We start from the raw sequence: 15,969 nt of genomic DNA, 5'->3' as shown, positions 1-15,969 counted from the left end.
AAAATCAAAAATGTGGGAAAGTCGATTTCAAGTAGACTTGATGATAAATTCAAATCTGTTTTCAGAATTCTTATCGTTTCATTAGATCAATTGGTATGTTTGGCAAAAAACACGTCTAAAATACTATGTCACGCGTGTGTTAGATGGAAACAGAAAATCACGGTATCGAATCGCCTTAATGTACAATGCCTAATAAATTGCATTACATTTTAACTTTGTTATTTAAATAGGTCTACGGTTAACCATTGAACAGTTTAGAAAAATAATACATAAAAAATACATTTCGTTTTTAAATATGTTATAGACTAAGTTTACCGTAGAAATACGCATTTTACTGTTACTATAATATCAGATAATGGAAACATTATTTCTTAGTTTATGTTATGTAGTAACATTTATATAAATCTAAGTTAGCTCACAAATAACTGGTAATAAGTCAATTCATCAGGTACATAATCAAGATCTGCCTAATATTATATGTTTATTTTTACACCAAAGCAATTTTATATCATACGTATTATTACCTTATTAATTCTAGTATGTAATTAAAACTTTTTAATTATATTTTATTTTTACTATGACAAAATATTTTAAATTTAATAAAATCTAAAGTATAGCTTAAAATAATAATTAAAAGAAAGAATGGTTCATTGTAGTGTTATAAAGTGTATAGTGAAAAACAAAATATAGAAGTGGCCAAGTGTTTTTTTTAGGTACCTACCTATCCATTTAATTGCTGTCTTTTCTTTGAGATTTTATAAAATCATTATATAAATACACAAAGATTGTTCAGTGTACATATCGTTAGTATCATTGTGTTGTAAATTATTTTTTTAGAGTCGCTGTATGGTCTTAAGATGATCCCAAGGTTTTTTGATGAATTGGACCTTTTGGAATTGAGGACCACGGGTAGATTAATGATGTTCTAAATTTCAAGAGACTTTCAAGTTTTTACGGCTGTGTTTGTGACATTTTTGCTGTTAGTGAAATGGGAAGATCTTACACATTATGTTGTTGAGGTTAGTAACTATTACTTATTAGTTGGTTGAAGTTAGTAGTTTGTTGTATATTATACCAACCATATGATTTTGTAATACAGTTGTATTATAAATTATAAGTAAGGGGATTGGATTCCAAGATTTTTAATTTTTTGATTTCATTTTCTCCAAAAATTTAAATATTTCATTTCCCTTTTTAGTACCAATTTTTTAGATTTTATGGGGATAAAATCAAAAATGTAGCATAGTCGATCTTAAGTAGACATGACAAAAAATTCAAATCTGTTTTTAGAATTCTTATTCCTTCACTAGATCAATCAGTACGTTGGAATGAACAACCGTCTAAATTCATATGTTCCACGTGTGTTTGACGAAGACAAAAAAATCACCGCTTCCAATCCCCTCAAATCGATTTGTATTAAATATTTTCAATGCGGCCTAGGTATTCAAATAACAAATAATAATAATACAATTAATCGACTACATATGTTGATACTTTTATATAAATATTATATAGATATCATTATCAGTTGTAAAGTAAAAAAAAAAAACAATGATCTACTTGAAAATATTTTGATATGACGTCTTACTGATTCCATTTTAAATATTGAATTTGCTTATTTACATTATTCGTGTTAAAACTACAAGAAGTTAGTGATTAAAGCTAGAAAAATGAGTTGTAAGGTTTGCTGTTTCAGGTCAATGGTTATTTATAACAACAAATTCATCATATAGCTAGGTTACTTTATGAAAAAAAAAACAATACGTATATACTGATTTTTATTTTTGGTTTATAAGAAATGTAATATCTTAAGTTTTAAGATTGTTTACAACTCAGCATTAAATAATTCTGATTGTTATATTTACTAAATTGAAAAATAAAATCCTTTTAATATTAGTTTTTGAATTGTTAGTGTTATTTTATGTATAGTTATAAAAGTAATAGTTTAATGTTTATAACCAAAGGCATACAATTATTATCCATGAGAACCTGTAAATTTTTAAATTTTATCATACTTACAATTTACATTGCTCTTTTGAGTTGTAAAACTACATTTATTTCACTATTAATTTTATATTATAATACATTTTTTCAAAAATAAAACAATATGGCACCTAAGCATAATAATTTTAAAAATGGTTTAATTTCTGTCAATTTTTACTGGAAAGTCTAATAAATCGATTGCAATGATCACCTAACATATTAAATATATTTAAAAAATGACATAATTTAATGTTTAGCATAAGAACATTATATATAAATTCTCAATTATTCGAGTTTTATTCATATTCTTGCCTATGACATTCTCAATAATATGTAAAGAGCAAAACTTTGGTTTCTATTGTTTTACTATTTATTATATGCATCTTGCCATCCTCCTACTATAATCTACTAGAATTGCTTCTTTAAGTTACTATGTATCGATAGAAAACTATTAACCATCGAATCTAACTTGAATTTTGTTCATTGTTTTAAATTATCAAGTGACTTGTGCGCTTTCTAAGGAAACCTAAGAGTTGGCTTAATGTTCAGTGCAAAGTACTAAAGTCATACTTCAATTATTCTTTTAACTAAAAATATATTTCCTTATTTCCTCTATGTATTGATAACTGTGTTAATAATATAATGATAATATAATAACACATTTTAATCTTAAGTCTTTCATTATTTCTATGATGTTATAATACTTAAAGTATAAACTTGCGATTACAATAATAAGCTTTATTTAAGAATTACCAACAGAAAAAAAAAATTTAATACGTAATCCATTGTTTTTATCTCAAAATACATACAAATACATATACCATGTTATATTTGGAAACAATTTTTTTTTAATCTGGGAATCCAAAATTCTTTGTCAAATCTATATTTACCAGTCTATTTTTAATATATTATATATGATTGTAAATCAGTCAAAAACTATGATGTTTTCCATTTTTACAAGTGAACGAATTCTTAAAACATTTTCAACCAACTATATTTGATTAACGTATTCGATAATATAAATGGGCTTGTCATAAGCAACTAGATTTGAGTCAGTTAACTGTCAATGTATTATTGATGAAAACGTTCAATTAATTTCAAAATACTTTCTTTGCGGATTTCGTTAGAAATCCTGATGAAAATTAATTTAGATACTGTATGTCTGTATAGGTACATAATTTGCAATTATATATTTTATTTTTAACTTATAAATAAGTATTTATTTGGGACAGTAAAAGACTTTTGAAAAAATGCTAAAATAAACTATAAAGAGAAAATGAATAAATTAAAACTGTTTCTACGTAAAATAAATAAATCATTCAATACAATTTTATACGTGGCTATATTTTAAATTTAATATAATATATGATGTTTCATTCAATATAAATAAACGCATGTTGAAAATTGTATTTTTAACCATTATATTTTGTAATTCATATTTTTATGTTCATTTGCAATTGTTATGTTTATAATAAAAGCCATACATTTATTGATTCGAATATAATTCGTTCTTTTGATTTTAAGTCACATACGATATTTACCAACTATTTCATATAAATATCTCGTTAGAAATTATTGAATGCATATGTCTTTTATTTTCATTATATTATTATTTATAGTACAATTTTGCAGGAGCTTTCATTTTTATTATCAAACGGAATAATGCATCAAAATTCATCACTAATATTTAATTTTATGTGTGGGACTGTCGTCTGTTTGACTGATTATTATTGTAACTCGAAAGTATTCTATTTTTGAATAACTAATTTTTAATGAGCAAACTATTATAGTGTGCAATCCATATGCTGCACTATTAATTTAATATGCCATAGAAGTACATACCTACAAAGCTACAACTGTAATATGTAATTTATTTACTAATACTATTTGTCAAATCATATATTATTGTAGTTTCGCGCACTCTTCATAAGTTTCTTTGATAAATGCAAAACACCATTAACCGATTGGTTTAATAAAATATGACATTGCATATTATTTTATACTAGGTGGCACTAGGTATCATATCAAATAGGTAACATTTTTACACTTCAAACACTTAAATCAGATTTTCTGAAAATGAAAGTATTATACAAATACCAAGCTTGACTAATGGCTATGGACTAGGTCTAGGTCTCAAATTCCTATACGAAATACTAATAAATACATTTACGGTGCAAAAAATAATAATATGAAATGTATACAATACCATAGATATAAGTAATATATAATACATTCATGAAATGAAATCAATAATATTTTTACAATTTTAGGCCAAAATGTAGTTAAAAATTGTCTAGTAGTTATTTTGAACTACTATACATGGGCTCAGTCACATATCAAGGCTCGCACTACTCGCACTAAATTCTCTATTTCACTCAAATATGAAAACTTCCACGTTCCACCAATTATTTTTGACGTAAAATAAAAGTTCTGTTTTAAAGTTTTTAAGAACCGAATGATTTGGATCGAGTAATAATACCTTGTTTGGAAAAGATTGGGAATTTAAATTGACAACCCAATTATTCTATTTAATTGCTCGATTATAGTATGGTTGACCAATCAAATGGTAATAGGTAGGTACATATGACTAAAAACTGTTATCTATACGTAATATAGTAGGTAGCTCCTATACATATAACATACAAAATTGTTTTTATATTAGGTATATACCTACCTACCTTCAAGAAAGAATATTAATTTAAGTATAATAAAATGAAGGGTTAAAGATATAAATGATTTGGATTTATTATTATTAAATGCATAAATATGCAAGTTAATACTTATTCTGAAATGATCTTTTTTTAATCATTAATAATATATGGAGATAAAATCGTTTACATAGCGCGTTTCAAATGAATGAATTTTTTCTCTCGATTTCTTTTTCTAAAAATTAATATGTGAAAACCACATTAAAGTATTTCTATATATTTAGTTATTTACACAATGCATAATTCTGCAGTAAGTATATATTCTGAAGGTTTGGTTTTTAGCTTATGGAACATTTTTCATTGAAATCATAAATCAATATTGAGATATTTTTACAAATACACCGATTTTAGACATTTATTTATTAATTTTATCAAAACCATTGTAATTTGAGTAATTGAAATAAAAGTATAAAATCCAAAAAAAAATGTACTTTATTACCTACATCAAGGCGATATCACATAATAAGAACGAACCATTGAACCTTAAATAAAATTAATAAATTGCCTGTTTTAGAATTGTTTTTTTTTATATACAATAGAAAAACAACCATGGATATTGTATAATATAATATTTTATGTTGTGGTATAATAATTATTGAATTTGTAAAAATATTGAGACGGTGGGCATGCACGATTTGTTTAGCTTGTGAAAAAGAGCTGATTGTGTTTTATTGTTAAAATTATAAATTTTAAAGCAGAAAAAAATCGTTGTATTTTAAAAATGATTTATAGGAAAACTCCGTTTCTAGCTAACTTCTAACAGTTGTGTTATTGTTATGTAGTATTTTCAAATTCTGATTTCACTCGAAATAGTGACAATTGCAGTAGGTATTTATTCAGAGGAAAGGAACACGAGTATATTAGCTTATTATAATTTATAAGAATAATATCAACAGGTTTCAAATTAAATTTATTTGACAAAAATATATATTTATACTTTATAAAATTAAAGGGCTATACTATTGTAATTAATTGTCTAATAATGTAATTTTCAAGTGAGGTATTTTATAAGAACATCTCAGCAAAGAACATCTGTAGTAAAATTGTGTGCATACCCATCATAATAATATGATAATCTTGATAAATTCAGTATTTTACGTTAGAACGTAGGTATACAGTTACAGGTATGTGAACAATATTAATTTGACAAATTTTTACTGTGGTAGTGATAAATTTAATGAAAATTATATTTCAGCCATATAAATAATATTTATAATGTCATGGGTATAGTAAAAAAAAAAACGTTATTTTAATTTGAAAATAATTTTTGCATTATTAATAAATAATCAATTATATTGTTATTTGATTTTTTTAATTAATTTTTAGCTCGTTATAGTGTGACAGAATTATTTCCGACAAACCTAAAATAAGGAATTGAGGAATTCGCTTCGAACAATTTATATTTTCTTAAAACAGTAAGTTAAGAAATATTTTTTGGGTTTATATTGAATAACAAAGAGTTAATGTTGAATATACATACCTATATAAGTATATAAATACATACGCACACATTCACGACATTCCTGAATCCTGGTGACAGCGTAGGACGTTCAAGGATCTTAATTCTCGGATCACACGAGAATACACAAGAATTCTAAAAATAATAAAGAAAAATCCAAAATATATAGAAAAGATACTATTAGAAATTATTTATTTTTTTATTAAAACGTTTCGATTTTTCTACACCAATATAGGTACCTTATGCACCGGAATATTATTTTATTTTACGGTAAGGGAAAGCTCAAATACAATAATATCAACAGTTCAATTTTATAATTTTATTTTTATGATCAATATTTTTTTCTCGTTGTCGTTTTATTACATTACCTATATACACACGAAAGGTTGATTTTTTCAGTAGGTTTATTGTAAAAAATCGATTTACGACGACCTGCGTTACGACGACGGTCTCCATATACCGCGATTTATTAAATTACATTGAATGTGGTCGCAGTCGATATATAGGTATAAGTGGATTCCGCAGACGGTTAACGTTGTAACGATAATAATTATTGATGCTATCCTCGTTGGATATTATGTAGTAAGTAGTATATGTAAATATGGTCGTTTGGAATGGAAACCGATAATTTTTGGGATACTTGGCAATCGTTATGGTGGTGCCACGGTGGATATATTATGTGTATCGTACCCAATAAGCCCCAAGTGCGTTAGTCTTAACAAATGGGTTGTATATTATATAGTTTGGTACTTACGGAAATGCGGAGAACATTCAAGGTCACTCTTAACTCCAAATTTTCCTCATAAATATATTACTGATAATTTTCACTCATAATTATATTATCTGAGCTAATAGTATACCTTTGTGGCTTATATTATTATAAACACGGAGTTTATCTTTGTCTATGTAGAATAGTAGGTACCTATTGAAAATAATTAGATATTGCGGCAGTGACTGCAGTTATGAAATATTATATTATATGATAGGCCCCAAGTCTTCGGATCTTTAGACGAATGGCAGTATGATTTATTTTCCTCAGTTATTGCTCGGTAGATTATTCGCTTAAATTATGGTTGTCACGTTTAAAATACATTAGTGTGTAGGTACCTGCGCAATAAAGCCGGAAAACCGAAATCGAGCCATTTGCCATCTGTATATGAGTGCAGTCGCGATAAATGTGGCTGTTGTCTTGCACAATACAATTTAAATATTTTGTTAGCTCTCGGGTGCGATAAACCGCTATCAAAATATAATCACGACGATGTATCATAATTATTATAATATTTTGTGCCAATCTCTTAAACCACCGTGTAGTCACTTTTCGCGTAGTCTTCGAATTTTTTTTTTCAATAATACCGACTAAAACTCAAATGAACGATCGAAACAACTAAGACCTAGATCACTACAACTTTAAAGGGTACCTGCGCAAAAAAGCTGGGAAACCGGAATCGAGCCATTCGCCATCTGTATATGAGCGCAGTCGCGATAAATGTGGCTGTTGTCTTGCACAATACAATTATTATTTATTTCAAATAAAATTTAAATATTTTGTTACCTCTCGAGTGCGATAAACCACTATTAAACAAGCATGATGGTGTATCATAGTAAATTATAATATTTTGTAGTATTATTATATTTTGTGCCAATCTCTTAAACCACAGTAGTCACTTATATCGCGTAGTCTATTTTTTTGATATTTTTTTTTCAATAATATCGACTAAAACTCAAACGACCGATCAAAAATAACTAAGATCTAGATCACTACCTACAACTTTAAAGGTAATATCTATTTGATTTCACCTTTGGCATGGACAAACTTTGTTAAATGTGTTTTATACATTAAACCGTACACACAAAGGTAATAAACTTTTGTTCATAACAATATATAATGTAACGTTCATATGGTTGATATTTGGCCAGTTTTTTTTGTTCCATTGCCAAATGTGCAATACACCTGAATTTACAATACATTTTATCCGGTACAGTTTTCAGTGAAAACCATGACCGTTTGTTCGTTTACAAGTTAACTGAAAGTTAAACGTGATTTATGGCAATTGTTTTAGGTTCAATTTTAAATTCCCGACGGTGGTAGCGAAGAAGCTATTGATTTAATGAATTATGATATAATATTTAATTTACAAAATCCAGGGATTGTTGTTTAGGTAGTAAATGTAGGTGCATCAATCCGTGTAATGTAATAATCCGAAATGATAAACTGTAAATCAGGGAAAAAAGTTTATATCATTAATAGTTATATAATTAGGTATGAACTATATACAATTTATATAGGGTGACGTTTTAAGCATGTTCGCTCCCATTCTCTCTTTAGTAGTAGTACATATTTTATTCAAATTCTGATTTTTAGAATTTTGTAAGTATAACTTAAGACCGTAATATATACGAATTCCTGATATTTTGTGTGTACTTATGAAATGTTCTGTGACGATACAAATTTCTACTTTTCAAAAAAAGTTTTAAAAAAATATAAACTACATGTAATAATATAATATTATGTAGACGTAGTAGTTATTGTACTTGTACCGTTTTTACAAATTATTTATATTAATAGATCAATAGTAATTACTAACATTTTAAATTTACTATTTAGTAGTAATTTAAGGTACCATATCTACTTAACCTATACCATAGACATATTATCCTAAACACACAATGTTATATCACTCTAAAAATTAGAAGTGGAAAAATGGGTATCGCTCTGCTGTACAGTAGCTTACAAGTGCGTCACTGTAATGGATGGTGTTAAATTTGAATTAAATTATATTATAATAGCATTGTATAAGAAAAACGATTCTGATCGAAGACGGTCGCCCATGGGCTATGATATTACTAAGTATATTTTATGATATTATTGCGAATAAAGTAATTTATATATTATAAACTATTTACGTGGAACCTTGTTTTAAATTTTCAATCTCCTTAGGTATAAAAGTTGAACATTTTATACATTTTTAACTACAAAATAATTATTAAATTTTAAATTTGATAATTTTTTCAAAATTCGAACTTTAAATGCTTATAAAAAAAATTGTACCTAATGTTTTTCAACTGCTATTGTAACAATATATCAGGAGCCTCGATTACGTTTTTTGGCCCAAAAAATAAAATTGTATTGAAAATTATAGAAAAATTAAGTACTTTTTCATCAATTAATGTCTATATAATATGATGATGTATAATAACTGTCATTACAAAAAAAGGTGACAAAACCGTGTCAAGCTTTTAAATCAAAGAACAACGTGGCGTCCCAAAAACTAAATACACGAAATTACCAAGTTTTTGGCCGGAAACAAAAAAAAGTTATGATGGATACAAAAGTGTTTCTAGACAATCGACTAAATGGCATGTACTTAATTTTGAGTCGAAATTCCTGGAGTAGGTACTTACGTAGCAGTGTGACGAAATTTTATATACGAATCTCGACTTACGGTGTTCTTGTCACCGTTTGCCAGTTTGTATTAGGTACCTACATATAATATATAAGTCATATCATAAACAATAGACATAATATTATGTAGCATATATATATTAGCATTATATACAGGGCGAGGTAGTGAAACGGGCGATTTTTGTATTTAAATATACAAGGTAATCTGCCGTTTCACTGCCCCACCCTATATTTACATATAGTGTTGTGCAGTGGTGAAATGAATCTTGATCACTTCCGGCCCGACTTTTCGGATTACGCGGTTCATAAATGTATGATGTACATAATATTATATTATTATTCACAAATTATTTGTAAAGGAATAATAGACGGTTATATGTACGTCCGATTTCTACTACGTCTGTTTTTTACAACATCCGTTACTTAGAAATGAATGAAGTTATAATATTGTAATTATTGTATTTACATTTTATACCATCCAAAAATTTTCGGTATTATGATTGATAATATATTACTAATATCAAAGGATGTTTGGCTTTGATTGTTATGCTAGTGTGTTCGTCATCATATTTATAGCACACGAATCGATAAAATAGTTTATAATTTATGAAATATTAAAACAAATATTTGGCGTTAATTAAGTGCGTACAATTGCATAATACGTGCCGGCCTATATTTTATACACTTAAATTATAATAAAATACTAATTAGGTAGATGGTATAAACATTATAATCATAAAATATGGAATATGATTTAGGATCATAGGTCATAACTCATAATATCCAATTAAAATTTTCAAAAATATTATATTATATGTTTAAGTAAAAATATATTTAATAATTTACCGAAGGTTCAAAATATTATAATTGTTATACTGGCGAGTTAAAAATTATAACGAGAATAATGTCACATTATATTATTAAACATTTTTATTTTAATCAGTCTACACGAATTCTGCCTATTTTTTCAATTATTTTAAATAAATGTAAGTAAATGGTATTATATCTTGTACATTTAACTTATAAGCTACCTGAATAAAAATTGTATAAGTTCAGTTAAAACCGCGCTGCAGGTACAACGATTCAATTTCTCACTTTTACGACTTTATTTTACAAATACAATATAACTTTTACAAGTTGTAAAAAAAAACATTAAACCAAGTTTAATATGTAACCTACACACCGCAGATAACAGTGCATAGAAAGGAAGTAGCTATTAAAGAACATTTTTTTTTTTATCTTTTTTAAATTTAATAAATGAGTTAAAAAATATTACATTGAATACATAGTCTACATACTACCTTCTATACTAGAGTTACAAAGAAAATATTATTGTGTGTAATGCGCATGAACATTTATTCATCATATTTGAATTTTTCCTTACCAGGTCGTTGAAAATTTCCTAAAGTATTGAATCACTAGAAAAAACTAAGTTTACTTCAAAGTTATTTTTAATTACAATTACGTACCTACCTATCTGATATTATAATTTATTATAACTATTATAAATGGGTCAGAACAAAGTGGAAACGTGGATTTTTAAATAGTATTCACATTTTATTCATGAACACTTGATGTGTAAAAGATTATATACACGCCAATTTTAGTTCAACAAAGGAAACATTTTTTTATAGGCATAGTTTATCACTTATTATACATTTATTATTCAACACAACTCTATGTATATATTGCAACTACATGAAACTACCAAAACGAGACACACCTCGATTCCTTCATCTCTTCATTTTTAGATTCTGAGCGGAACAAGAAATGTATTTTAAAATCTGTCTTCTTCATCGTAAAATGTGTGAAATATCTTATACTTACCTATATTTAATTTTATGTTATAAAATATATAATTTATTAATACGTATTAATAGTGTTGTTATGCGTTACTTAATATTTTATTTAAACTGTGCATACACAAATATTGTACTAATTGTACAAATAGTAAATATCGAACAATTGTATTTCAGCAGCCTTTTAAATTAAACATCTATTCACATAAATAAATTATGAGTAGTTATCTGCGTGGTTATAATGGTCACATATAGTTAGTAACCATATGATTGAACGCGTGTGACATCGACTTGGAGCTTAACTCGATTTTAAATTTTATGCATATTATACCTGGGTCTCGTACAATCAACTAATTTAATAGAATATTTATTATAAGTTTAACGGGCTGCATTGAATACAGAACAATAATAATATATATATTATATGGTATGACTAAAGTAACGTTATATTGTCAATGCTTAATGCATAAAAGATAAAAAGTATACTTTTTTAGGATATCTTCTTGACTTCTTAGTGAACACGACAAAAGTGAGTTTAATTGCGACTCTGGTTCCGATTTTATTCCCCCATAGATTCACCGTAGTTTAAAATGTATATATGTTATTATATTCATAGCTTATAATCGTTTTCGTTGGTATTATTATTTAGAAAAAGGGAAGCTTTTGTAGGTCATAAATTATCTTGGTCACTCTGCGTTTGCACAATAATTGTCAGTTATCATTCGGCTGTTTAACGGTTATTGACATTTTACGTCTTTAGGTTCCTAATGCCATCAATCTTGTGGCTCCTCAACTTCGTTGACCTTTTTTTATCTTATCATTCAATAATTGTTTAAGTGACTATTAATTGTTTTAAAAATGATTAATTTAGTTTGGGAACATCATAATTTGATATAAAGACTGATATAAACTGATTTCGATAGACTGTTTTCAACGAAACGCTGGTTTTCAATAGATTTATTTTCAATTCTATAATATTTAACCACATATAAAACTCACCTATATAAGATTGATTTTTGCTAACGGTTAAATAATGGTTAGGTACCTAAAATATTTTTATTTAAAAAAAAAAAAAAAATTTTGTTGACAGTACCCAGAAACAGATACACTTAAGTAGTAAACTATTCAAATCACCAAATATATTTGTAAATTTTAGATTCTGAATGGAGCGAGAAGTATGATAGTTTTACAATAAAGTGTGTGTTTCTTATGAGTCATTAATCATGATAAATTCCATACATATTACTCTAAAAAAACTGCAATTAGGTAAATATATTGATTTTCCACGGAGATACTAAGGGTGATACGGAACTTATGGGACATACTGTATATTATTATAAGATAAAACCGGCTCACTCGTTCAGATTAGCGCTTTTTGGTTTACAATGACTTATCGAATTCAAATTTAACACATCCATTACGGTGAATCCAATATTAATGTAATAATTTGATATGACACGAGCTATGGGAGCCATTTATGGTTCTATTAAGCGTGAAATGTATTCTGATTTCTGAGTGTAAATTAGATTGTATACTTTACGTACATAATGAGGTAAACTTGAAAAGTTGAAACTTACTATACAGCAAAGGTAGTTCTTGATTTTATATATTTAGTTTGTGTGCTTTATTTGTAGAGAAACGCGCTGAAATATGAATCCTTTATTAGACGTCTGTAACAAACTTCAATAATTCAATAGGCCTAAATTGGTAGAGTACTTTAGGTACCTACCAACGTTCATAAAATATTAAAGTAAGTAGTAGTAATTCGATGTGACAAACTTTTGAAGTCATTAAGATAGTTCTACAAAACGTGAAATATATTCCGATTATAAATTAGATAAATAGTATTTTATGCACATATAAATTATGTGGGAACGGAGTGTAAAATATTTTTTTTTTACTTCTAAGTTACTTGTCTGTATCTATATTTACACTCGCTAAGTTGTTAGTTTTACAGTTTGAGTCGTTTCCACTTTTATTGCATTTATAGTACATGTTTTTTTCTTTATTTTGATAGATACACAACACTACTATAGTATATGTCAACATTTCAAATTTCAAAGGTCTAATGCGGTTTGCAATGTATTAAATCACATTTCCTTAGATTTTACACATGCCTATTTGACTAATTTACAATTGTATAATATAGGTTCGGTAGGATCATATTATGGATCATAATAAATTCTAGACGACTGTTGGGATCATAATAATACTGGTATAGGTACTTAATAAAAGTCAAAACGTACTTGAAAGACTCCGTAAGTCATGTTAATTATAAAAATGTTTTTATCGAAATGACAATTTAATTATTACTAGAGTTCTATTATAAATATTATAAAACAATAGAAATGTGTACTAATTATTTATGGATTAATTCCAATTTCTGCACGTGGTCGGTAATACCTATACGGGTATAATATAGGACTTGACCTATTTGCTATTTTATAGACTCATTTTAACAATGTTAGGTACAAATGAAATAATAATTATTCAATTCAAACAAGTATAAATTATTAGATTTATTGTTTTTATAGATTATTGTGCTATCAGCTGTAGGATTTACGCCGTGTCCTACGTAAATCCGACAAATGCGACAAAAAACAAAACAGTTTGTATTTAGTCACATCGGTCGGCGCGGCGGTCGCATTGTATTGGAACGGAACAGCATGGTCAGAATAGAATTCGTCGGACTCGCCGGATTTACGTAGTACACTGCGTAATAATTATTGGTACTACAATTTTAAGCGCCGGAAAACTTAAGTATTTTTATTAAATAAATTATTTCTTTGACAGCGATTGCTTTATAACATCGATATTGATACTGTTTATTTTGTTGGCGTATAACTTTCTTTAAATATATTTACAACATTACAACTACTTAAAAGTATTTAAAAAATAACTTTTTTTTTTATCTTAAATGTATGAAAATCGTGAAAGTGAGCGGAGAAGAAATCTAGTGTTGAGCACAAGACTTTCTTTGTTCGACTTCAGTGTGGATTTATTTTCATGAGAATTGTTTTGTATAGCTTAGGTTAGGTTATGGAAACGGAGTTTTATACAAAGTAAAGAAAATAAATACAATTTAAAAATTTAATACTGATATTTTAGTTTTTTTTTATACATTACTAATAAATATGTTTAAAAACGTTAAGTAGATATTTATTTGAATATGATTTACTTTGAACTTACATTGTGGTTTAAAATAAATAATACACATTTTTTCTAACAGACAAATAAATAACTACGTAATTGATTTTAAACCTACTAGAAAATGTTTCCTTTCTGTTTATGTTTCTTAAAAGTAATGTAAACCCAAACCTATATTTTAAACCGATAGTTTAAAAATCTAAAATCTAAAAATTAAATTTATACTTGGAAATTTATATTATAAAATATTTACGAATGATCGAATTGTGTAATTTATTTTGATGAAATAATCAAACAATAATGCACATAATAAAGTTATCATTTAAAAGATATATCATAGATGGTTTAACTTGTAAACAATACCTAATATACTATATACGTCTTACTTTTTAATGATAATTAGACATTATGTACAAGACATTTATGAGTTTGATAAATGCCAGTTTACATCATTAAACTAATTTCGTATTGTCAAAACTATAACAATAATCAATTTTGTTTGACGAGAACGTAATCCATACATAATTCATGTTGGATATTGTTTGAATAAATGTTTAATGACTAGGATGAAATCATTGGATACCTATCTATTAATTAAATCAAATAGTTTTATTATTTTGTTAAACATTTATATTATAATTGTATGGAGTCACATATTATTTAAATTAAATAGAGAAAATCTTAAATGTTTCAATAGCAACACAAAAATATTTATCTTTATATATATATATAATATTTCTTCTTCTGTCCGTGTGTGTCACCGAACTCTTCTTAAACGGCTGTACCGATTTTGATGACATTTTTTGTGTGTGTTTGAGTGGGTCCCCCTGGATGGTTTAGATATATAATTGGACCCGGCAGGTCCAAGTCAGAGAGGTGCTCAAACAGGGATTTTGAGATTAACGATAGAAATTTTTCTTTATAAATGGTTGATATTGGTTATAGAAGAAATAATTAGTAGAAATAATTTATTTTTTTTTTATAAATGATTTCCATTAGTTACTCTGACAGATGATGTAAAAGCATCCATCTGTCGTCACGTTTATGGTTTCGAATAAAGAAATTGTATCTTAAAACAAATATAAGAGTTGAATGTATATTTGTAGTTATCTGTTATTATATAGGTACTCAAAAACTATTTAACCGATTTTGTGAAAATTCCAAATTGTTCTTGGAGTCATCAGGAAAGTTTAATGAGTAATGATAGATGTAGTGTTCGTTCGATTTATACCAACTAGCTGCTATATTCAAACCTTCAAAAATGAATTGTTCATCTCGGTCGAATTAGTTCGCAAAGCGACGCAAATTTGTCTGTGAACTGAGGTAGATAGGTACACCAATATCAAGATCCACTTATATAATTTAAATTTTGTATTATTTTCATTTTTTTACTATCGAAATTTGGTAATACAACTAAAATTGGATGTTAGTTCATTCGAAGTCAATTAGTGGCGGATTCAGAGGGGG

General features: G+C 26.9%; 1 protein-coding gene across 2 annotated transcripts in view; it reads left to right on the top strand.

Moving 5' to 3' along the window:
• LOC100163143 (glutamate receptor ionotropic, NMDA 3A) overlaps positions 1-15,969 on the top strand; it is a 167,687-nt gene that overhangs the window by 21,147 nt on the left and 130,571 nt on the right. The window contains exon 2 of one of the 2 annotated variants that reach the window (XM_001943366.5): positions 838-1,019. The exons of the other annotated variant lie outside the window; for it this stretch is intronic. Within the exon in view, the coding sequence (XP_001943401.2) occupies positions 1,009-1,019 (11 nt within the window). The 5' untranslated portion in view covers positions 838-1,008. The remainder of the gene's footprint in view (positions 1-837; positions 1,020-15,969) is intronic. 2 annotated transcript variants of the gene reach the window in all.

Source organism: Acyrthosiphon pisum, chromosome A2 (assembly GCF_005508785.2).
Source record: "Acyrthosiphon pisum isolate AL4f chromosome A2, pea_aphid_22Mar2018_4r6ur, whole genome shotgun sequence".
NCBI lineage: Eukaryota > Metazoa > Arthropoda > Insecta > Hemiptera > Aphididae > Acyrthosiphon > Acyrthosiphon pisum.
Note: the sequence above shows the minus strand (reverse complement) of the source record. Positions and strands in the feature narration are given on the sequence as shown.